This window comes from Macaca nemestrina, chromosome 16 (assembly GCF_043159975.1).
Source record: "Macaca nemestrina isolate mMacNem1 chromosome 16, mMacNem.hap1, whole genome shotgun sequence".
NCBI lineage: Eukaryota > Metazoa > Chordata > Mammalia > Primates > Cercopithecidae > Macaca > Macaca nemestrina.
Genome location: NC_092140.1, coordinates 14,228,458 through 14,250,837, shown reverse-complemented (window position 1 = coordinate 14,250,837; position 22,380 = coordinate 14,228,458). Strand labels below are relative to the sequence as shown.

The 22,380-nt window shown below is 42.3% G+C and overlaps 1 protein-coding gene and 1 long non-coding RNA gene across 3 annotated transcripts in view; one reads left to right on the top strand and one right to left on the bottom strand.

Annotated features, from left to right (window-relative positions):
• Nucleotides 1–4,800: 4,800 nt before the first annotated feature.
• LOC139359059 (uncharacterized) lies at nt 4,801–9,507 on the bottom strand. Of its 2 annotated transcripts, XR_011614632.1 has the most exons (5): nt 8,969–9,507; nt 7,268–7,699; nt 6,493–6,560; nt 5,809–5,893; nt 4,801–5,110 (listed from the first exon to the last, which is right to left on the bottom strand). It is a non-coding gene; the product is annotated as an uncharacterized lncRNA (long non-coding RNA). The 2 variants fall into 2 exon arrangements; XR_011614633.1 differs by lacking the exons at nt 7,268–7,699; nt 8,969–9,507 and adding an exon at nt 6,931–7,207.
• Nucleotides 9,508–9,636: 129 nt separating this feature from the next.
• Nucleotides 9,637–22,380, top strand: part of LOC105477839 (transmembrane 9 superfamily member 2) — a 73,326-nt gene continuing 60,582 nt past the window's right edge. Inside the window, exon 1 of the mRNA XM_011734654.3 lies at nt 9,637–9,987. Coding sequence (XP_011732956.1) covers nt 9,817–9,987 — 171 coding nt within the window. The 5' untranslated portion in view covers nt 9,637–9,816. The remainder of the gene's footprint in view (nt 9,988–22,380) is intronic.

The following is a 22,380-nucleotide window of genomic DNA, read 5'->3' as shown; positions in this document are numbered from 1 at the left end:
CATGATTACAGAGGGTTACAGGGTTTTTGTCTTGCTACATCAACCTCACAGCACAGCCTTGTCTAATGTTCATGTTCTGTGAAATTGCTTATATTTGACAGGAGAATGCCAAGTCCTATCTGTAAGAACCAGGCCAACTCCTCATGCTAGTGGCTGCTTTTCTTTTTCTCTTTCTCACCAAGATAATGGCATCCAGTGGGTACCTTGTCTAGACAACAACCTCCAGCCACTCACTCCTCTGTACTATATAATTTTGCCCTTTTATTTGACACTTCTACAGAAATACTAGATTACTGGGTAAATTCTAACATTCAACCTCAACTTGTGACATCGTTTATAGATTAATAAATGTTCTGTGTTTCGTCTTATAAGTGAAGCCGTGAACCACAAAATTAGCACTTTGTTTGCTTTCTTTCATGACTCTAGGAATCTTTTAATGAAGCAATATTTGCAGTTCATATAGCTAACAGAGTGTTTCCACACAGAATATAAAAATTCTTATTAAAATGTTTAAAGATTATTAAGTTAAAAATGCATACAAGACTAGACAAAAGCAGAAAGTTGGTTTGTGGGCATAAATTTGGAAGTAGAATTAGTTTTATGACTAGAATATATCCATCTATATCACAGAGCTACACTCTTGTCTTTCCTGAGTGATACTTTAGTATTTGCGTCTGTGGCTTTCATTTTTCCAGTTTCTGCTGGCCAAAAGAATCCCCCTTCTGGTTGCAACTTCTATGTTAGCTTATAAATAGCTTTTATGTTAGCTAAGTTATGTCCTGAGAACCATTGCTTATCCTAAAGCTTAATGTTTTTCATGCCTTGGCTCCAATCTACCATGACTTACATTTATTTTATTATTTTATTTTATTTATTTTTGAGATGGAGTCTTGCTCTGATGTCCAGGCTGGAGTGCAGTGGAGTGATCTTGGCTTACTGCAACCTCTGCCTCCTGGGTTCAAGCAATTCTCCAGTCTCAGCCTCCTGAGTAGCTGGGATTACACGTGTGCGCCACCATGCCCAGTTAATTTTTGTATTTTTAGTAGAGACGGGGTTTATCCATGTTTGCCAGGCTGGTCTTGAACTCCTGACCTCAGGTGATCCACCCACCTCAGCCTCCCAAAGTGCTGTGGTTACAGGTGTGAGCCACTGTACCTGGCCACTAGTTGCATTTATAAGCCTATTTAAGTTAGGCTTATTAAGCCTATTAAAAGTAAGGATAAGTTTTATTTCCAAGCTGTAATATTTACACTAACAGGGAAGGAGGTGGAGGAGAGGAAAAACTTTTACTCTCTTAATTATGTACTTTGGGCCTATAAATTAAGTTGATAAAAGACATGCAATTAACAGGAGAAAAAGCACACAAATTTTATTAATATTTTTACATGCATGGCAGCCTCACAGATAAGAAGTGAAAACCTAAAGATGTAGTTAAATGTAGGAGATTATGTATCATTTTAACAAAGGGCAATAAATTGTGGAGAGGTGACTAGTCAAAAGAAAGGGACTTGGGTTCCTAAGGGCAGTAAATTATGGGAAGGTGACTATGAAATGTATGGTAGATAAGAATTGTGTAGTAAGGTTTGTTTGGCAGATTCAGTTTGGTACCATCTCAGGTCTTCCTGGTAGAGAAGAAGGGAACACCTTTATAAAGGAAAATGTATGTCATCTTTCCAAAGGGAAATTTATTCTCTGCTTTTAGGTGAAAAGGGGAAAGGGAGAGCTCTTCCTGTGTCTACTGTTTCTCAATTGCCTTCAGCTCAAAATAATCTTTATGCCAAAGTGTCTTATTTTTGGGGTGGCATATTCTAATCCTTTCCGGGGTGGTTGATAACTCACGTTTTATCTATTGGGCTATCACAGTTTTATGTCAAAAAATGAAGGACAATGAGGTGATCTTTTTCTTCTAGAAAATCTTCAAAAGCCCATTCATTCACAGGGATACAACTAGTGTTACCGGTAGAGGGTCTTGACTGCAAGTTGTCCAGGTTCTTGGCATTTTGAACAAAGAATTGGACAAAACACACAGCAAAGCAAGGAATGAATGAAGCCACAAAAGCTGAGATTTATTGAAAGTGAAATTACACGCCACAGTGTGAGAGTGGACAGAGCAGCAGCTGAAGGGCCCCAGATACACAATCTTCTCAGGTCCAAATACCCACTAGGGGTTTTCCATTGGCCACTTGGTGTTCACCTCATGTAAAGGAAGTAGTGGTCTACAATCAGTCTGATTGGTTGTGGAAAGCAACCAATCAGAAGCTGAAGTGAAGTTACAAAGATCACATGCCTATGCAAACATCTGATTGGCTGCAGAAAGCAACTAATCAGAGGCTAAGATGAAGTTACAAAGTTGTACTTCTATGCAAACGAAGACTTGACCTGCAATCAGAAACTGAAGCGAAATTACAAAGTTACCCTCCGAGGCAAACATTCAGGGCATCGCCAATGATGGATGCCATAATTTTGGCTTGCCATTTTGTTTACTCTGTTTCCTTTTTCCTTCCTTCAGGTCACGATTGTTATAAACCATAAATGTGATATAAATAAGCTGATTTTGATTAGTTTGTGGCCCCATCTGTAGCTTTTGGAGCTTATCTCTAATGTCTGGGGCAGATTGGCCAATGAAATGCTGTGCTATTAATATTTTGCCTTCGGGAGAGGAGGGTCCAGATTAGTATATTTTTAAAAGGCTCCCTCCAGCCTGCCATAAAACATGGCTGGATTTTCCTCCTTGCCTTGTGTAACCTCCCTTACTTTATCATAGTTTACTGCCTTAGTTATTCCCTTTCTCATTCCTCCAAGAAATTTATCCTGGTTGTTCATTCCCTTAGGAGTGTTATAGTCCCAATTAGGATCAATAGTGGGAACTGTGTCTGGGCCAGGGTGATTGCCCTGAGGGTTTTGGCAAATAATTCATTGCTTCCGGGTGGGTGGTCTCAAAGATTCCTTCCTTTTCTGAGGGTGTGCAACAGGTTGCTAAAATGAATTGAACATCTCTCCATGAGAGATCAAAGGCTAAGATCAAAGGTTGAAACCCATCTGTAAATTTCCTAGGATTCTCAGAATAGCTTCCTAGCTTTTCCTTACATTGTATATATCAGTTATAGAGAAGGGGGCCTGCACTAGGACTGGTCCCTTGGTTCCTGCTACTTCCCTAAGAGGTAGCAGGGCTGGAGAGAGAATTGAATATGGCGTTCCTCTCTGAATGTGACGGGGATTTAGTAGGGTGTTTGCTCCTGGGTTTTAGCCTCAGGAGCACTTGGCAAGGGGCTATAAAGGGGTGGTTGCTGTTCACCCTGAGAGACAGCTAGCCCTTGTAAAAGGGGGTGATATATAATATCTAGTTCTGCCTTAGCACTTTCCTTTGGGGGGTGGGTTCTGGGAGTTTCAGATTGTTAAGTTTTTGATATTGGATCATAAAAGTCTGTACATATGGGACTTCTGACCATCTTCCTGGCCTCTTGTAAAGTAGGTCTAACTGCAGGATGGTGTCATAATTAAGGCTATCATGACTTTGGACATTGACTGCCCATTGTTGGGGGCTTGGAAGCTCATACTGGGGCCAAACAGTATTGCAAAAAAAAAAAAAATTATACATTTTCCCTTTAGAGTGTCAGGGTCAAATTGATTCCAATGGTGGATGATGTAGCCAAATGAGGAATCCGGTAGAATAGGTCTAGAATTGCCCACAGTGGAATAAGGTGGAATAGATTGAGAGTTGCCCATAGTGGTCTGGAAAAGAGAAGAGGACTTTGAAAAGTAGAGGGCCCATTAGGTGACCCAAACTTCACCCAGGGCATCCCCTGAAAAAAATCTGAACCCAGACTGGAGTTCCCAGGGATGTCCCTACTTTAGGGCCCTGATTTAGTCTGTCAGATGTCTCTGACCTTAAATGGGGGCTGGCACTGCTTTGGGATGGGTCCCTCCACCACTGAGGACCTACTATGAACTTTCCTTAAGGTTTTTCTGTCCCACTTAAAGCAACCCTTTAACCTTTTAAATTTAGACAATAAGTTCCCTTTCATGAATTTCCCCCCATGCCCCACACAGACCACCTCCGACATGCCCAGACCCTCTGACTTGTATAACTTTTTTGCAGTCTGTCCTTTAGCCAGATGAGTAGGGGAAGGGAAGAATTTAGCATAAGAAAAGAAGGTTTAAGTTGCCTGAAATGTGTGTGAGTTCGCCCAGGATGAGCTTCTGCTGCCAACTGCATCATACGTAAGGATCAGGGACTATAGCTGGAAGGGACAGAAAAGAGTCCTTTCCTCTTCAAGGCAGGGCAGTCATCCCTGTTCACTCCTTGCCCTCAGACAACACCAGAGAGTGGCCCCGGCCAGCTCCCCTCAATTGCCAAGGAGCTACTAGAAAACAGCCACTGAAAGACTGGAAAAGAAAAAAAGGAAAATAACTCAGAAAGAGGAAAAAAGGAATAGGACTCGGAAAAACAGAAACAAGGAAAAGGACTCGGGTCCCTCACCCCAACCCGGCGGTGTTAGTCAGACGCTTCCACATGGAGGCCTTTCAGTTTCACCAGAGAGAGGCCCTGGCCAGAAACTTGCAGTTGTCGCCGTGCTTAGGCGCTGTCCACCGCGAGTCCCGAGTTGGAAAGGAAAAGAAAGAGAGAAAGATTCCCCTGTATGTAGCAGAGAGGAGAAGAAGAAAGGAGAAAAATAAATCCCAAACTTTAGGCTTCCCTCCTACCTGGCTCGCGAGACCAGTAGAGGGTCTTGACTGCAAGTTGTCCAGATTCTTGGCGTTTTGAACAAAGAATTGGACAAAACGCACAGCAAAGCAAGGAAAGCAGAGATTTATTGAAAGTGAAAGTACACTTCACAGTGTGGGAGTGAGCCCAAGCAGCAGCTCCAGGACCCCAGATACAGAATCTTCTCAGGTCCAAATACCCGCTAGAGGTTTCCCATTGGCCATCCTACTTGGTGTTCGCCTCATGTAAATGAAGTGGTGGCCCGCAATCAGAGGCTAAAGTTACAAAGTTGCACTTCCATACAAATGAAGACTCGGCCCACAGTCCGTCTCATTGGTTGCAGACAGCAAGTTGTCCAGGTTCTTGGCGTTTTGAACAAATAATTGTACAAAACCCACAGTAAAGCTAGGAAAGAATGAAGCAAGGAAAGCAGAGATTTATTGAAAGTGAAAGTACACTCCACAGTGTGGGAGCAGGCTGAGCAGCAGCTCAAGGGCCCCAGATACAGAATCTTGTCAGGTCCAAATACCCCCTAGAGGTTTCCCATTGGCCACTTACTTGGTGCTCACCCCATGTAAATGAAGTGGTGGCCCGCAATCAGAGGCTAAAGAGAAGTTACAATGTTGCACTTCTATGCAAAGGAAGACTTGGCCCGCAATCAGTCTGATTGGTTGGGGATGGCAACCAATCAGAGGCTGAAGTGAAGTTACAAAGTTACACTCTATGCAAACATCTGATTAGTTGCAGAAAGCAATCAATCAGAGGTACTTTCAATTTTCCAGCTGCAGCACAGAAAAGGTGGGGGTTTGCAAAGGGAGTGGCCTCTGGGCCTTTTGTTACTTAGGAGTGGAAAGTTAGGGTTTTCCTTTCCAGATGGCTCTAGGAAGTCAGTGAGAAACGGCCTTAGAATCTCTGCTTCCAGACCCTGTTCTCCTACCTCACTAGCAGAGTACAGTGTGCACTTCCTGAAAATGGAAGCTGTTTTGCTAATAATTTTAACTTGACAGAAAAGTAGGGTGATCAGATAAAATACCCTATGTCCCATGGAATAGTTGGAATGTACTTAAATTATTTTTCATTGATTATCTGAAATTAAAATTTACCTGGGCATATTGTACTTTTATTTTCTATATCCGACAATCTTACACAGAAGTCATGGGAAACTCAGAAAAGGTTGTCCAAATTATTCTGGCAGAGAGGAGTAGAAGTAACAAATGCCATTTAGGCTGGGTGCAGTGGTTCATATCTGTAACCCTAGCACTTTGGGAAGCCAAAGCAGATCACGAGGTCAGGAGATCGAGACCATCCTGGCCAGTATGGTGAAACCCCATCTCTACTAAAAATACAAAAATCAGCTGGGCGTCGTGGTGCGTGCCTGTAATCCCAGCTACTCGAGAGGTTGAGGCAGGAGAAATGCTTGGACCAGGGAGTCGGAGGTTGCAGTGAGCCAAGATGGCACCACTGCACTCCAGCCTGGTGACAGAGCGAGATTCCGTCTCAAAAACAAGAAACAAAACAAAACAAAACAAAACAAATGCCATTAAAAAAATTAAACAAACAACCAACAAAACTGTGGGCCCGGGCGTGGTGGCTCACATCTGTAATCCCCGCACTGTGGGAGACCGAGGCAGGTGGATCACCTGAGGTCAGGAGTTTGAGAATAGCCTAGCCTGGCCAACATGGTGAAACCCCATTTCTACTAAAAATACAAAAAAATAACTGGGCATGGTGGCTGGCGCCTGTAATCCCAGCTACTTGGGAGGTAGAGGCACGAGAATCGCTTGAACCTGGGAGGCAGAGGTTGCAGTGAGTTGAGATCCAGCCATTGTACTCCATCCTAGGCAACAGGGAGGCTCTGTTTCAACCAAAAAAAAAAAAAAAAAAAAAAAAAAAAATTGTGGTAAAATATACATAATAGAAAACTTACCGTCTAACCATTTTTAAGTGTACATTTCTGTGACATTAGCATATTTGCATTGTTGTGCAGTCATCACCATTCATCCTAACTTTTTCACCAACCCATACTGAAGCTCTATGCCATTAAACAGTAAATCCCCATCCCTCCTTCCCTAGACTCTACAACCACTGCTCTACTTTCTGTCTCTATGAATATAACAGCACCATAGTATTGGCGGTAAATCAGAGTTGGCAAATGCAATCTGAAGCAGAGGAAAGGAGAAAGTCATAACCCTCAAGTTTTACAGTCCCATTAAAAGTATTAGTACTTTGAGAAAAGGACCGTCACGATCATGGAGAGAATGAAGGAAACACTCCATTTCTTTCCAGTTTGCAACTGGAATTGCCACTCTAACTTTCGCCTTTCGGCATGGCAACACCCAGGACACCAACGCCCACAACGCAGGTCCTCCATTTTGTGACCTGCGTGGAGGGCGGGGCAATCTCTCTCCGCAACGCCCCGGCACCGGGTAGACATCGCAGCCAGGTAACCAAGGAACCCAAAGTGAGGCGTTGGCCAGGAGAGGCTGGATTCGGAAATGAGGGGGCCCCTCCGCCCCGCGTCCGAGCCCCGTCCCTGGCCCCTCCTACCGGATCCCGGCCGACCTAGATGACGTGTCCGAATAAGAGTTGGCGAGGTGCGGCCGGCCTGCCCTGCGCGTGCGTGATACGCGCACCGGTGGAGTCGGTAGCAGGAGTCTGGTGGTCGTTTTCATTGAGAAAGGCTCCGCTTCTCCGGGTTTTTGCTGATGCTGAGCCCGGGGGATTGAGGAAACATCGAGCTTTGGAGTGGAAAAGGTTGCAGACTTTTAGACTCCCAAGTCCTTGTGGTCTCAGTCTCCAGAGTGGCTGCGTTACTGCAGGAAGTCACTCCCCTTTCTTAGGCGCATCCTTGGCTGTAAAAGGAGGTTAAATGCCTCTGGAAAACCTCAGGTTTATTTCAGCTTTGAAAGTCCGGTTCCAAATTTAGATCCAGCAGTCGTGTGGCCTGGCCGGTGATGGTCCTGGAGTACTTTCCCCGCGCCTGGGGTCTCTAGGCTGTGTGGATGTAGAGTTGTGGGATGTAGGGGCAGACACTTACCCGTGGAACTTACATATAAATGGGGGACTGAGACAGCAAACAAACAAACGTGATCCTTCCTGATAGTGGTACATGTGGGATGCCGAGGTTTAAGCAGACGAGTGGTATTAAGAGATTTCAAGGTTTTTGCCAAGAGTGGAAGCTGAGAGGCTTCTGCAGTAAGAAGTCCAGGGCAACTAAGAATTTGACTTGGACCAGGGTGGTAGCTGTGGGCATGGTAAGTACTGAAAGAATTTAGTCCACAGTTTAACACCCCAGCCAACGGGACTGAAGGACAGGAGGTAGGGAGTGAGGAAATGAGAAATTTAGGTTCTCCTCCAGGGTTGGGGCCTGAGAAGAGATGGGCAGCGATGCCGTTTCCTGGAAAACTGGGAGAGGATGTGTTTGGGATGAGGGCAGTGAGATATAATGAAGGTCAAGTTTTAGGGGTGCTAGAAAAAGAATATAATGAGCAAAAATGTTAGTTTGTTTCCTCCTCTTTCCTATCTGGAGAAAATGTCTGCTTCCTTTTATTGTATTGGAAATCTCCAGGACTTCCAAATACAGAATATTTTACAATTTTTCCCTAGCCCTAAATTCAGCGAATATGTTGATTTATTTGAGTGAGAGGACGTGAAAGGGAAGCCACCTAGGCACAGTTTTCTGTCCAGGCCCTACCGGATTAGTTTTTGTTATTAAAAAAAAAAAAAGGTGCCATTCTTTGGGCCAAGCGGTGTGCTCAGCGCTTTGCCTCCATTTTTCATTTAATCTTCACAACAACCTTAAGATGAACGTTCTTCTCTAATTCCCAGTTCTCTCTTGATTAACTTGGCTACCCCACTATATGGATCAATTTGCAGGGTCCTACGTCCCTTTGAAAATCTGATGAAAGTTATAAACCTTCCCTGGGAAAAAAGTACAAACACCTGCAATAACTTTAAATAGGAGTTCACCGGCCCTAAACTTTTCTGAGCTTACTGTTTCACAAACTTGCCTATTCTTGAATTCTGAGCTGGAGGTTGTGATTCTCTCTTCTGTACTTTAAGATGATGCACTCTTCCGAAGTTTTCGATTGAACTCTAGTGGCCAACTGAATTGACTTTTTCAGATCACTAAAAAGTTTCTCCTTGAAAAATACTCAGAAGATGAAACACACACACACACACACGTGTACACATACACACGCGGACACCATATAGCATCATCAGTGGGAAAAGTGACAGCATCTTGCTAAAGGGTGATCATACCATATTAATCCGATTCGCCAGAACTACTTGCTTCACTGAGCTCTCAGGTGTGCTCGGGTCTTCCTTTGAAGAAAATAAATGTCAACGCTACCCTCTATTCTACTCCCATTTTCCTCCCCACCCCATTTCCACTCTCCCTTAAAGAGATGTGTGCACACAATCACTGCCCAACGCAGGAATGCATCACTCCATCCAATGCTTGGAAACTGTCCGTGAAGATGCCTTTGAGTAGCTGTCTATTTGAGGATTTGTGGCTAATTCCTCCCCATTTGTTTCCTTAGCCTGCTCCCAACCAGGTGTCTCCCGAACTTTTCCCCTTCGCCACCAACTCCGTCTCCATCAGCAGGTGCTTTCTGTCATAGGGACTGGCGTGCCGCGGACAGTGTGATAAAGAAACCGTATGATGGATATGAGAAATTCGTAAGACCCAGCAGCAAACGGGGAGCGGCTGGCGAGCGCTCCACGGCCCCCAAGCGTAGGAGCTCTGGATCGGAATTTGTAATTCGTAATTGGAACGTGAGCGCCGGAACAGCTCTCCCGGTAACCACCCCAGCTGGCGCGCGGAAAACCCGGAAAGTGGATTTCGCCCCCGCTCCCTCCCGGAAACAACTCCTGGTGCCTGCAACCGTTCTCACTGAGCATGTGCAGACGGCGATGCGCATGCTCTGTCGCGGTCCGGTTCGGTTTCTGTTGCGGGACCCAGGGTGTCTCCTAGCGCAACCGGAACTAGCCGTCCCGGGGCCGGCCTCCTTTATCTCCCGCGGCCTTGTAGTGGTCTCCGAGCCTCCCCACCCCTCCTTCCCTCTTCACCCCCTAGACTTGATTGTCCTTTCCCCGAAACAGCTATCATGAGCGCGAGGCTGCCGGTGTTGTCTCCACCTCGGTGGCCGCGGCTGTTGCTGCTGTCGCTGCTCCTGCTGGGGGCGGCTCCTGGCCCGCGCCGGAGCGGCGCTTTCTACCTGCCCGGCCTGGCGCCCGTCAACTTCTGCGACGAAGAAAAAAAGAGCGACGAGTGCAAGGTGGGTGAGGCCTGACGCGCCCCCTGATACACTGTCGGAAGGGGAAGTCGCCCCTATCCGGGGGAGCTGATCCTCGGGTGGGAGTGAGGGAAGGGGGTGTAGCAGTGGTTGGGGTCGAGTTTCCCCTGAAGCTTTTGGGGTCGGCCGGGCTGTGGGTGGGGGGGCTCTGGCACAGCCCTTGCAAGGGTAGATTCTGGAGGACTCAGTGGGCCTCAGACTCTCCTCCCGTCTTGCGGGCCAAGTAGCACGAGCAGCTGTATTCAGTTTTCCTGGAACAGGGACCGAGTGGAGCGCCCTTGGAGTTGGGCTTCACGCCTTAGAGCTTTGGAGTTGGATGCATGCAGGTCCACGCGTGAGTGTTCGCTCACAGCCCTGTATCATGTACGCTAAGAAAGCGGGTGACCGACTCCTTGCATGTGAGCAACACTCAGCCTAGTTACAATTTCCATTAGCTTTTAACTTCATTGCTTCCTGTTGAATTGCATTTTCCTGGAACCTCCTGGTTGGTTAGGAGAGCTTGTTCTTTCTAGGACTTTGATACCTCGCATCACAATTAGAAGTTGGTTCCTTTTTTGTGGAGTATAACACCCAGAACCGCACAAACTGCATTAATAAAGAGTTGCTGTAATGGTTGAGCCACTTGATTTCTGACTTTTAAGTGTAAAAGATATTAATACCCAAAAATGATACGAGATCTCACTAGTTTCTCTTAGATGGTTTTAAACATTTAAAAGGGGCAAATGATGGGAGAATCTGGATTTTCCTAGGGCAAGTCTTGAAAACTTTGATCTCTTAAAACATTCACACCCAAGGTTTTCAGTTTAATTGCTAGTAAAAGAGGCGTAAGTAAAGTAACCTGTTTTTAGGTTATATGGTGTAGGGCTTTACAGTATTCATACACAACTATTTTGTTAAGTTTATTTAAAACTTAACATTTGGGGGATGAGGATCTCTTTGAAGCCTTTAATGATTTTAACAATTCAAATAATCGTTCAACAAACTTTTACAATCTATAAATAGGCTTATTTATTAAGTTTGATTTTTTTTAAGCTAGTGTTTATTTTATTACTGCTAGCTTTACTATAGCTGTGAATTTTGAGGTTATTTTAGGGCATTAGATAAGCTATTAAATTTTTCATAACATGTGGTAGTTTCTTCTTAGGTTGTCAGCTGTCCTGAATGACATGTTTATACATCTGTGCAAAACCTTGTATCTGAAAAAATATCTAAGGATATTTAAGGTTTACCCAAGTCAGCAGTTGACGTTTCAGTACTTAAGTTTATACTCTGCAGTGCAAGAAACTTTTACTCCTTTTTGAGGAGTCTGACTGAAAGACTGTTGTGCTTCCAAGTGGAAGGGAGATCTAGACTTGCAAGTACACTGGTTTTTCCATTAAATATTTTAGTAACCAACCTTCAAAGCCTAGTATTTGGTCTTTAATTTTAACAGCAGTTGTATATTCTATTCCTAGTGCCTCAAAGATGAAAAATATATTTCCTGCCCTCTAGGAACCTCAAAGTAAGGGATATAAGTTTATGAACAGATTAACAGATTATTGAAATCTGATATACGGGATGATGTCCAAAGTGTTCTAAAACACAAATGAGGAAACTTATCTGTGGACTAGAGTCTTTAGGGAAAGTTCTATAGAAGAAGTGACACGGCCAGGCGTGGTGGCTCAGGCCTGTAATTCCTTGGGAGGCCGAGGTGGGCGGATTACCTGAGGTCAGGAGTTTGAGACCAGTCTGGCCAATATGGTGAAAGCGCATCTCTACTAAGAATACAAAAATTAGCTGGACGTGGTGGCGGGCATCTGTAATCCCAGCTACTTGGGAGGCTGAGGCAGGGAGAATCGCTTGAACTCAGGAGGCAGAGGTTGCAGTAAGCCGAGATTGTGCCATTGCACTCCAGCCTGGGCGATAGAGCGAGACTTTGTCTCAAAAAAAAAAAAAAAAAGAAGAAGAAGTGACATTTCAGATGGACTTAGAAAATGAATAAGTGAAACTTACAGGTGGTCTGCCAGTTAGATGATTGTTTTCTCAACAGGTCCTTTGGTAAGTGGCTAGGTTGTGTGTTATAGTTGTCTTTTGGTTAATCTTGGGGGTCATTTTGGATTTTTAATTTTCATGGGTATAGGGATAAAACAGGCAGAGTAGATCATTTTTCCGGAATGTTTGGATTTTTATCTTTATCGCCAGCTACACTCACGTTTGGTCAATGGAAACAACTCTTAGAAGAGCAGGAGGGTGTACTTTCAGCATTTTTCCTACGATATGACTAACTGGTGTAGAGAATTTGAAATAAACTTTAATGTTTCTTTTATTTGCCTTTCAAAGAAGATGCTATAAATAACAGTAAACAGTTGAAATTTGTATTACTTCAATCAGGATATTAATAATTTATTCTCATCCATTTCGTATTTGTTAAGGACAGTCTTGTATATATTATTCAGAAAAGTGGAAGGAACTTCTTTTAAAAATTAGAAATGAGAGTCGTGAAGTGGAAATGATTCTTTCCAGAAGATGCTGTTAAGTTAGTGAATCTGAAATTGGATAAATTTGGCAGGTCGTTGATGCTGTTACCAACGGTTTTTCCATCTGTAAAATAGGGATAATCATATTTGATTATGACATATTCCCCTTGAAAGGTATTTTGCATTTCTTAGAGGAAAAATGCAATATTTGTCATTGTTGTCATAGTGTAGAGATGAAACAAATATATCTTCAACTTATATATAATTTAGGTAGTAGAGTGTTTTTATGTGCTGTAAAGTTTGTCTCATGCATTTACCTCAGGATGTAAATTGAGAGAGAATCAGAAGAACCCTGAGGATTTAGTAATTTTCTCTCTTTAAAAATTATCTTACGTTGAATTTACTAGCAGAGAAACAGGAGTCCAGTGAACATAAAATTCTATTTATGTTGCTGTAACTTCTGATTAATTATCTTAGCCTTCATAGATACTGTATGTTTTCATGGCCTCCTTTTTTTAACTTATTTTACATGCACATGCTTTTGGATATTGAGGTGGTGCACATTCTTACTGCTTTTTATAGCCTATACTATTTCATTTTGTTCCTGTACTATCTATGGTTTGCCTAACCATTCTTACTTGTAGGGCATTTAGATTGGGCCCAGTTTTTCTCTATTATAAATAGCTCTGCTACAGTGTATTTAGCAGTAATTATTTGCGTATCCCCAAATATAAAATTCTGGGCAAAGATAAGAAGTGTTTTAGTTCCATGTAGTATTGCCAGATTTCTTTCAACAACGATAGGTTTGATTTACAGTGCCTTTAACTAAATAATACCTTGTCTTGCCGCATTATTTTAATTTTTATTTATCAATTTCATAGCGATTTGATGGTCCCTAAGACTTTTTTTTTTTTTTTGAGGTGAAGTTTCGCTCTTATCACCCAGGCCAGAGTGCAATGGCGCGATCTTGGCTCACTGCAACCTCCACCTCCTGAGTTCGAGCAATTCTCCTGCCTCAGCCCCCTGAGTAACTGGGATTACAGGCGCCTGCCACCCCCTGGCTAGTTTTTTTATTTTTAGTAGAGATGGAGTTTCACTACATTGGCCAGGCTAGTCTCGAACTCCTGAGCTCTCAGGTAATTCGTCCACCTCAGTCTCCCAAAGTGCTGGGATTACAGGCATGAGCCACCACACCCAGCCTGTACACTTTTTAAATGCTTTACTTTCATTGCTATTGAAGTTTCTGTGTCTTTTAATATTTTTCATTTATTTGCCTTATTTTGTTAGGTTTTGAAACCATAGTAATAAAAGATTGAGCTATGCTATTCCTTTCCTGTAGAATTCTCTTTACTTTCTTCACATCAAGGGACACTGTGTGACTGAAATAAGTAGAATAAAGGCCTGATTATAAGTGAATAGATCTTCCAGGGTAAGATACGCAGTTCTAATTTAGTTTGTAAAAGTTTTGGCTATTTCAGTTAGCTTTGTGCTTTTTAGCTTTAGATCAAATCTTAGTGTGCCGAGTGGCATTCTGATGGCTAAGAGGTGAAGATAGTGAGCAGTTCACCTTTGCTGCTTTTAACTTTCAAGTAATTATTGGATTGTCAACCAGAATTCAGACCTAAGAACTAAAAATAGTATTCTCCAAAACTTTAATTCTGCCACTTTTTTACTGTTTGATGGATAGATTATGTTCTCAGATGAAAGATTAAGATTTTTTTTCCTTTGCTGTAAGGAAAAATGACCAATCATACCCCCTAGTGGTTAAAAACAATGTTTAAATGAATTAGTTTAACAACTTTTTAATAAAAAAGAAAATTACTCAGTCATACTTTCCTTTCTTGGTAGTTATTTTTAGAAGCATTTTATAAGTTGCAATTGTATTTTGGGAGTAGTCGTGTATAAATATTGGAATGAGTCAAATTTAAGAAAATAGTCCGAATGTTGATCTGAACAGGCACAGAATAAATATATATGTACCTGTTTTAATTTTACCATAGAAGTAGTTTGAAGATTTTGAAGTATTTAAAGAAAAAAATAGTAATTAGTATGTGTATTTATTGGTATAGTGATAAATATTTATCGATATTTAGTTTCACGTTCTCATAGTTTTCTCTGGAATAAGAGCATTGATTCTTAGCTTCTGGGAACTCATTAGTGTTTGGGTGTTGCTGTTTCAAATCTGAAATCTGGCACTGGGAGGACTTACTTTGACTATGGTAAATACACATTCCAACAATTATTTCTTCTTCCTCTGAAAAGGTATGTGACACTGAGAAAGTTTGCCTTTCAGAAATTAAATTTTGAAGTAAAATTATTTTAAGACTGTGATTGTTTGTTATAGTCAATCTGAGAATTAGAATGAAGAAAGCAACAGAAGTCTATGAATAAAATTGTGTCTTTCTGCATGTGGCCCCTCACCAAGGTGGGTGTAAACTTGAACTTCCAAAGGTGTAAACTGGAACATCTGAAACAAATCACAGACATACGTTCCACACCTCACACCCCCAACACAAACACACAGACACACATCAGCACTACAGAGATTGGTCTGTGCACTGTCAACCTTAGAGCCCAGTTGCCCAAACCCTTACTTCCCTATTCTCGCCTGTAGTTTTCTGTCACCATGGTCTCTCAGTAAGTTTTGTAGTTAATTGTAGCTGGTTTACATGTGTCCAACAGTTTCATTCTGTTTTCATTAAAATTAACTATCTATGAAAGGTTTTGGAGGAAATTTGTGAATTTTTTCTTTTTTTGCTCCTCTTCTCACTTTTCAAACCTGTTTACTATGTTTTGTGTGTTTTGTATATGCCTTAGCTAAACTTCATAACATCCCTATGATATTTAGATGAGGAAACAGAAGCTCAGTAAGATTTAGTAGCTGTCTCTAGTATACAAAACTAGTAAGTAGTAAAGCCAGGATGCAAGTAAACCCAAGACTGAGTCCAAAGCCTAGGCTCTTGGCCACAGCCTTCTACTCTGAGCACTCTTCTTCTTTGCCTCTCCCCTGGGGATCCCTGACCCCTTATCACCCTGGACTTTGACAGTTCCAGAAAACACTCTATATCTATTACATGTGATTTTCATTTTATTTTATTTTTTAGAAACAGGGTCTTGCTCTGTTGCCCAGGCTAGACTGCAATGGTGCAGTCATAGTTCATTGCAGCCTTGACGTGTCTATGTAATTTTTAAGTAGTCAGGTTTTGTATTTACTTCTTTTGTTGATACAGTCTAAAATTGAAATTTTATTTTTCAGGGCTTTGGGGAAGGAACCCAGGTAATTATCTAGGAGATCAATTTCTGGGCATTGCTGGTTGGATAACTCAGAGCTCATAAACAAGCATTTGTGAGTCCCAGCATTGCCCTTGAGACTTTTATTGTGTCTGAATTAAGACTTCCCTTCTTCAGGAATGCACCACTGTGGACTTCTCTAATGTTAAGGAGTTGAAGCTTCCATAGATTTCCTTTTTTATGGCCTCCATATCTCAAATCCTTTTGTGCTTGTCATTTGCCATGATCCTTGTACAGTCACATTTCTTCACTGAGATTTCTTTCTCCCTTGAAAATCCAGTTGTAGGTGTGGGGTGGGACAGATGTGATGATAGCAGAATAAGGTAGAATAAAAGCAGAAACAAAGGAACCAGGAAATGGGAAAAAGTATAGTCCTGTGGCGTGGCCCATGTACCTTGTTAAAAGAAATAAATAGACTCTAGTTGTGACCACAGCTGTGATCAGGTATGGAATCGGCAGATTAGGACTAGAAATAAAATTGTATATTTGGGAGAGAAATTTAAAAAGGAAGACTCTAGAATTCTAAATAAAACCACTTCATTAAAAAATTTCTTAGTGCAGGATTGTAATCAGTCTTACTTTCTCTAAGTGACTTAGGACTCTGCAACTTCCTTAAAATGTTTCATGTTGTCAAAACTTTGCATACTTGAAATAACCTAGGTGGGGACAGTTTGAAAGTGTGAATGTAAAGCAAGTAACCCTTGAAGCTCTTTCTAGTCCCATCAGTGATAATCTAGAGTTGTCTGTCTCTATTTAAGGCAAATTTCTGGGAGGAGATGGACTTAACTGTTTTGGATGGTGAATAAAGATGCTTAGAGTGGAAAATGACCTTAAATAAATCAGATATTGCCCTCATATAGCTCATGCTATTTTCACGATAAGGAAACAAAGTCAGCCAGGTGCAGTGCTTCTCACCTGTAATCCCAATGCTTTGGGAAGCCATGGTGGGCAGATTGCTTGAGCCTAGGAGTTCAAGACCAACCTGGGCATGATGAAACCCATCTCAACTAAAAATACAAAAATTAGCCAGGCGTGGTGGCATGAATCTGTAGTCCCAGCAACTTGGGAGGCTGAGGTGGGAGGATGTAGGGACCAGCCCCACAGGGTTGGTGGGTTTTTCTCCCCGTGTGCGGAGACGAGAGGTTGTAGAAATTAAGACAAAAGACAAAAAGATAAAAGACAGCTGGACCCGGGGGACCACTACCACTAAGACACAGAGACCAGTAGTGGCCCCGAATTCATGGCTGCGCTGTTTTATCAGAAACAAGGCAAAAGGGGCAGGGTAAGGAGTGTGAGTCATCTCCAATGATTGACAAGGTCACGCGAGTCACGTGTCCACTGGACAGGGGACCCTTCCCTGTTTGGCAGCTGAGGCGGAGAGACAGAGAGAGAGAGGACACAGCCTATGCCATTATTTCTTCATATCAGAGGTTTTTAGTACTTTCACTAATTTTGCTACTGCTATCTAGAAGGCAGAGCCAGGTGTACAGTATGGAACATGAAAGCAGACTAGGAGTGTGACCACTGAAGCACAGCGTCACAGGGAGATAGGCCTCTGGATAACTGTGGGCGGGCCTGTCTGATGTCAGGCCCTCCACAAGAGGTGGAGGAGTAGAGTCTTCTCTAAACTCCCCCGGGGAAAAAGGGACTCCCTTTTCCGGTGTGCTAAGTAGTGGGTGTTTTTCCTTGGCACTGACGCTACCGCTAGACCACAGTCTGCTTGGTAACCGCGTCTTCCCAGACACTGGTGTTACCGCTAGACCAAGGAGCCCTCTGGTGGCCCTGCCTGGGCATAACAGAAGGCTCTCACTCTTGTCTTGTGGTCACTTTAAACTATGTCACTTCAGCTCCTGTCTCTGTATGGCCTGGCTTTTCCTAGGTTATGATTGTAGAGCGAGAATTATTGTAATATTGGAATAAAGAGTAATTGCTACAAACTAATGATTAATGATATTCATATATAATCATATGTATGATCTATATCTAGTAGAACTCTTGTTATTTTATGTGTTTTATTATACTGGAACAGCTCATGCCCTTAGTCTTTTTTTGCCTGGGCACTTGGGTGGCTTGCCACCCACAGGAGGATTACATGAACCCAGGAGGTCTAGGCAGCTGCAGTGAGCCATGATTGTGCCACTGCGCTCCAGCTTGGGTGACAGAGAGAGACACTGTTTAAAAAGGCAAACAAACCACACACACACACACACACACACACACACACCACACAGAGATTCAGTAGCTACTCCAAGAACATATAAATAAGCTCTGTCACTTTTTAAAAAAATATATGCTGTATTAGGCTGTTCTTGTGTTGCTATAAAGAAATACCTGAGACTGGGTAATTTATAAAGAAAAGAGGTTTAATTGGCCCACAGTTCTGCAGGCTGTACAAGCATGGCATGGACATCCCTCGGCTTCTAAGGGGAGCCTCAGGAAGTTTTTACTCATGGCAGGTGAAGCAGGAGCAGGCATGTCACATGGTCAAAGCAGGAGTGGAAGAGAGTGTTTTGTTGGACGAGATGCCACACTTTACAAGTAGATCTCACAAGAACTCACTCACCATCACAAGGACAGCACCAAGGGAATGGTGCTAATCCATTCATTAGAAGTCTACCCCCATGATCTAGTCACTTCCCACCAGGCCCTACCTCCAGCATTAGGGATTACAGTTTGACATAAGATTTGAGTGGGAAAAAATACTCAAATCTCATGCCCTTCTTATATTGCAAAATACAATCATGCCTTCCTAATAGTCCCCCAAAATCGTAACTCACTCCAGCATTAATTCAAAAGTCCCAAGCCCAAGTCTGATTTGAGACAAGGAAAGTCCCTTCTACCTACGAGCCTATAAAATAAAAAAGCAAAAACAAGTTACTTACTTCCAAGACACAAAGCAGGTATAGGCATTGGGTAAATATTCCCAGGCCTTGGGCAGCTCCACCATTGTAGTTTTGCAGGGTTCAACCCCCACAGCTGCCCTCACAGGTTTTTGAGTGCCTGTAGCTTTTCCAGGCACAGAGTGTAAGCTGCCAGTGAATCTATTCTGGAGTCTGGAGGACAGTGTCCCCCTTCTCACAGCTCCACTAGGCAGTACCCTGGCGGGGACTCTGAATGGGGCTCCAACACCACATTTCCCCTCCACACTGCCCTACTAAAGGTGCTTTGTGGGGGCTCCATCCCTGCAGCAGGCTTCTGCCTGGGCACCCAGGTTTTCTCATCCTCTGAAATCTAGGCAGAGGCTGCCAAGCATTCTTCACTCTTGAACTCTGTGTGCCCGCAGGCTTAACAGCACATGGAAGCCCCCAGGACTTACGGCTTGTATTCTGTAAATGGCAGCCCGAGCTGTACCTCGGACTCTTTGAGCCATGGCTGGAGCTGGAGTGACCTGGATGCTGGGATCCCAAGGCTGCACAGGGCAGGGGGGCCCTGGGTCTGACTATGAACCCATTCAGTGTTCCTGGGCCTCTGGGCCTGTTTTGGGAGGGGCTGCTGCAGAGGTCTCTGAAATGCCTTTGAAGCCTTTTCCCTGTAGTCTTGGATATTAGCACTTGGCCCCCTTTTAGTTATGCAGGTATCTCTAGCACATGGTTGCTCCACAGCCTACTTGAATTTCTCTCCAGAAAAAAACTTTTTTTTTCTTTGCCACATGGTTAGGCTGCAAATTTTCTGAATGTTTATGCTCTGCTTCCTGTTTAAATATAAATTCCAGCTTTAAATCATTTATTTGACCCTTCAGCTAAGGTAGGCTGTTAGAAGCAGCCGGGTTACCTGTTGAACACTGCATAAAAATTTCTTCTGCCAGATATACTAGGTTGTCACTCTTTAGTGCAGAGTTCCCCAGATCCCTCGGGCATGAATAGAATGCAGTCAAGCTCTTTGCTAAGATGTAACACGTGTGACCTTTGCTCAAGTTCCCAGTAAGTTCCTCATTTTCATCTCAGACCTCAGCAGCCTGACTCTACTGTCCATATCACTGTCAACGTTTTGGTCACAACCATTTAAACAGTCTCTAAGAAGTTCCAGACTTTGACTCATCTTTCTATCTTCTTTTGAGCCCTCCAAACTCTGCCTGTTTCCCAGTTCCAAAACCAGTTCCACATTTTCAGGTATCTTTATAACAACACCCCATCCTCGGCACCAGTTTCTTTATTAGGCCATTCTTGCATTGCTATGAAGAAATACTGAGACTGGGTAATTTATAAAGAAAAGAGGTTTAATTGGCTCGGGATTCTGCAGGCTATACAAGCATGCACCTACATCTCTCTGCTTCTGGGGAGGCCTCAGGGAGCTTTTACTCAAGGCAGATGAAGAGGCAGGAGTGGGCGTGTCATATGGTTACAGTGAGCGAGAGATGGGGGATGGTGCCACACTTTACAAACAACCAGATCTCACAATAACTCGTTATCAGGAGGATAACACCAAGAGGGATGGTGCTAAACCATTCATTAGGAATCCACCCTCATGATCTAGTCACCTCCCAGCAAACTCCACCTCCAACATTGGAGAATACAATTTGACATAAGATGTAGACAAGGACAGATATTCAAACTTATCACATGCCTTGTGTTTCCATCTGGATTATAAATTCTTTGAAGGCAAGTGTTCATGAATTTGTATTATTTTATCATCCAAAATGTCTAGTATAGGACTTTGTGGGCATTAAATATATGTATTGGCTGATTGAGTTTTTCATGGTCTTCAGGATCTGTTGTTGTGAGTGTTCTTTGGTTTTCAAGTATATTGCAAATTCTACTATTTTTTCCCTATTTAATAAATTGGCTTCTTCTGAGATAATTGTTCCTGTTCCTGGAACATTTTTCCACCCTAAATTTTACTTTTTTATCTTTATTTCTTACTGTTTTCATTTGGCTTCTGTTGCTTTACAGTGAGACTAAGGTCTACTCTCAACTTTAAAGCCCTTTTTCCAGCTTTTAATTGTGACAATTTTCGAAATTCAAAAAAGTTGAAAGAGTAATGTAATGATCGCCTTTTACTCACCTAGACCACCTAGAATCAAGTTGTTTACGTTTTTTCATACTTGTCTTATCTGTGTATTTATGTTTTATATGGGTGAATGTCATGACATCTGTGGCGTACTTTCACGTGGTTCAGCTTGAAGCCCTTTCTTAAACCATATAAACTCCCGGCAGTCTCATTTCCTTTCTTCCAATTTTTAACATTTGCTCCACTGCTATATTAGGAGGTTCTCATTCTTATGATACTTTTGAAATTTCTTTCTCTTGCTGCAAGAGTTGATATTTAGAGTTATTGCAAATGTAGCATATTTACAAATTTATTGTAAATGGCTCTCTTCTATGTTCTGTGTTACGGTTGACTTTAATTTTAATTGACTTCACATTCCTCAGCGTGTGTGAGATGATAATTCTTAAAATTTCAGATTCTCACAATTTAGAAAAGGAAGAATGAAAGTGCTATGAACGCCAAGATGAACTGAATATTCAAGCTGTGTTTGATTACTTTGCTGAACATCAAAAATAGGTCCATAATTTAGTGTTGATATCTATGATAGACTTTCTTACAAAAGTAGTGTGGAAAAGTGTCAGAAGAGATAAGAAGGAAGAAATGTAGAGGAATAAAGGCAACAGAAATAAAAAGTTATGGTAGCAGCAGTTGAGTTTACCTACTTTGTTTCTGCAGTCCAGCTTTTTAACTTGTTTCCTCATGTTAAAGAAGCAAGGAATCCCTAATTCTTAAGGCTACTATCAGAATTGTGCATGGCAATTATTATCTTCCTTTTCCCTAGACTAGTGAAGATGACAAGAATAATGAATAGGCATTAACAAGGTTCAGAAGGCCGTCTGTCTTAGTGTTCTTGAAAAACACGGGAATAGCCTACTTGCACTACTTGGATGAATGGGAGATGAGAGGAAGGAAGAGCCTTTCACAGAAACCCTTATACTAATAAACCTTTATTCAGACTCAGGAATGGCCAGTTTCTTTAAGATAATAGATTACAGCTGCTATGTTTATTATTTGTTATAGTTATTACATGCCAATTATGGATGACCTTCTGTGTGTACTATTTTCTGTTTTATTATTACATCATTCAGTTCCTATATTCAAAAGCGCTTAGTAAGAGTAGACCTAGGATTTGAAGTGAACCCAGCATTCTGATGATACATTCTGTCTAAGAAGAATTGGAAGCTGCTTCATGAGATCAGGAAGGGTTGACAGATAAGGTAAATTTAATGGGTATTAGATATTAGATGAAATGCCAAACGTAGATGGATTAAAAACTAATAAATGCAGATAAGAAAATAAGGGAGGAAAGGGTTTGAAAACCCCCCTTGGGCTATGTACTAAAATGGAATTAAGAGTGATAGTAATTGGTTTAAAAGACACCAAGTTACATAAACAGAAGATTAACATGGTTTCTGGAAAAGAAGTTTTCCTGGTTTCTAGAGTTACTGGAAGATTTGCTGTAGTTTTAGAAGGAACCAATGAATTTGATTTCTAAAGTTTTGGCAAGATTGTTTTTTAAAGGTTAAAATGAAATTTAAAGGAAATGTGGCGTGGGTTGGCTTAAGGGCTGAGTGAGGTGGAGTGAGAGAGAAATCCATGGGGAGTGCTGACAGTGAAGATTTCCAGGACTGGTGCTTGAGGC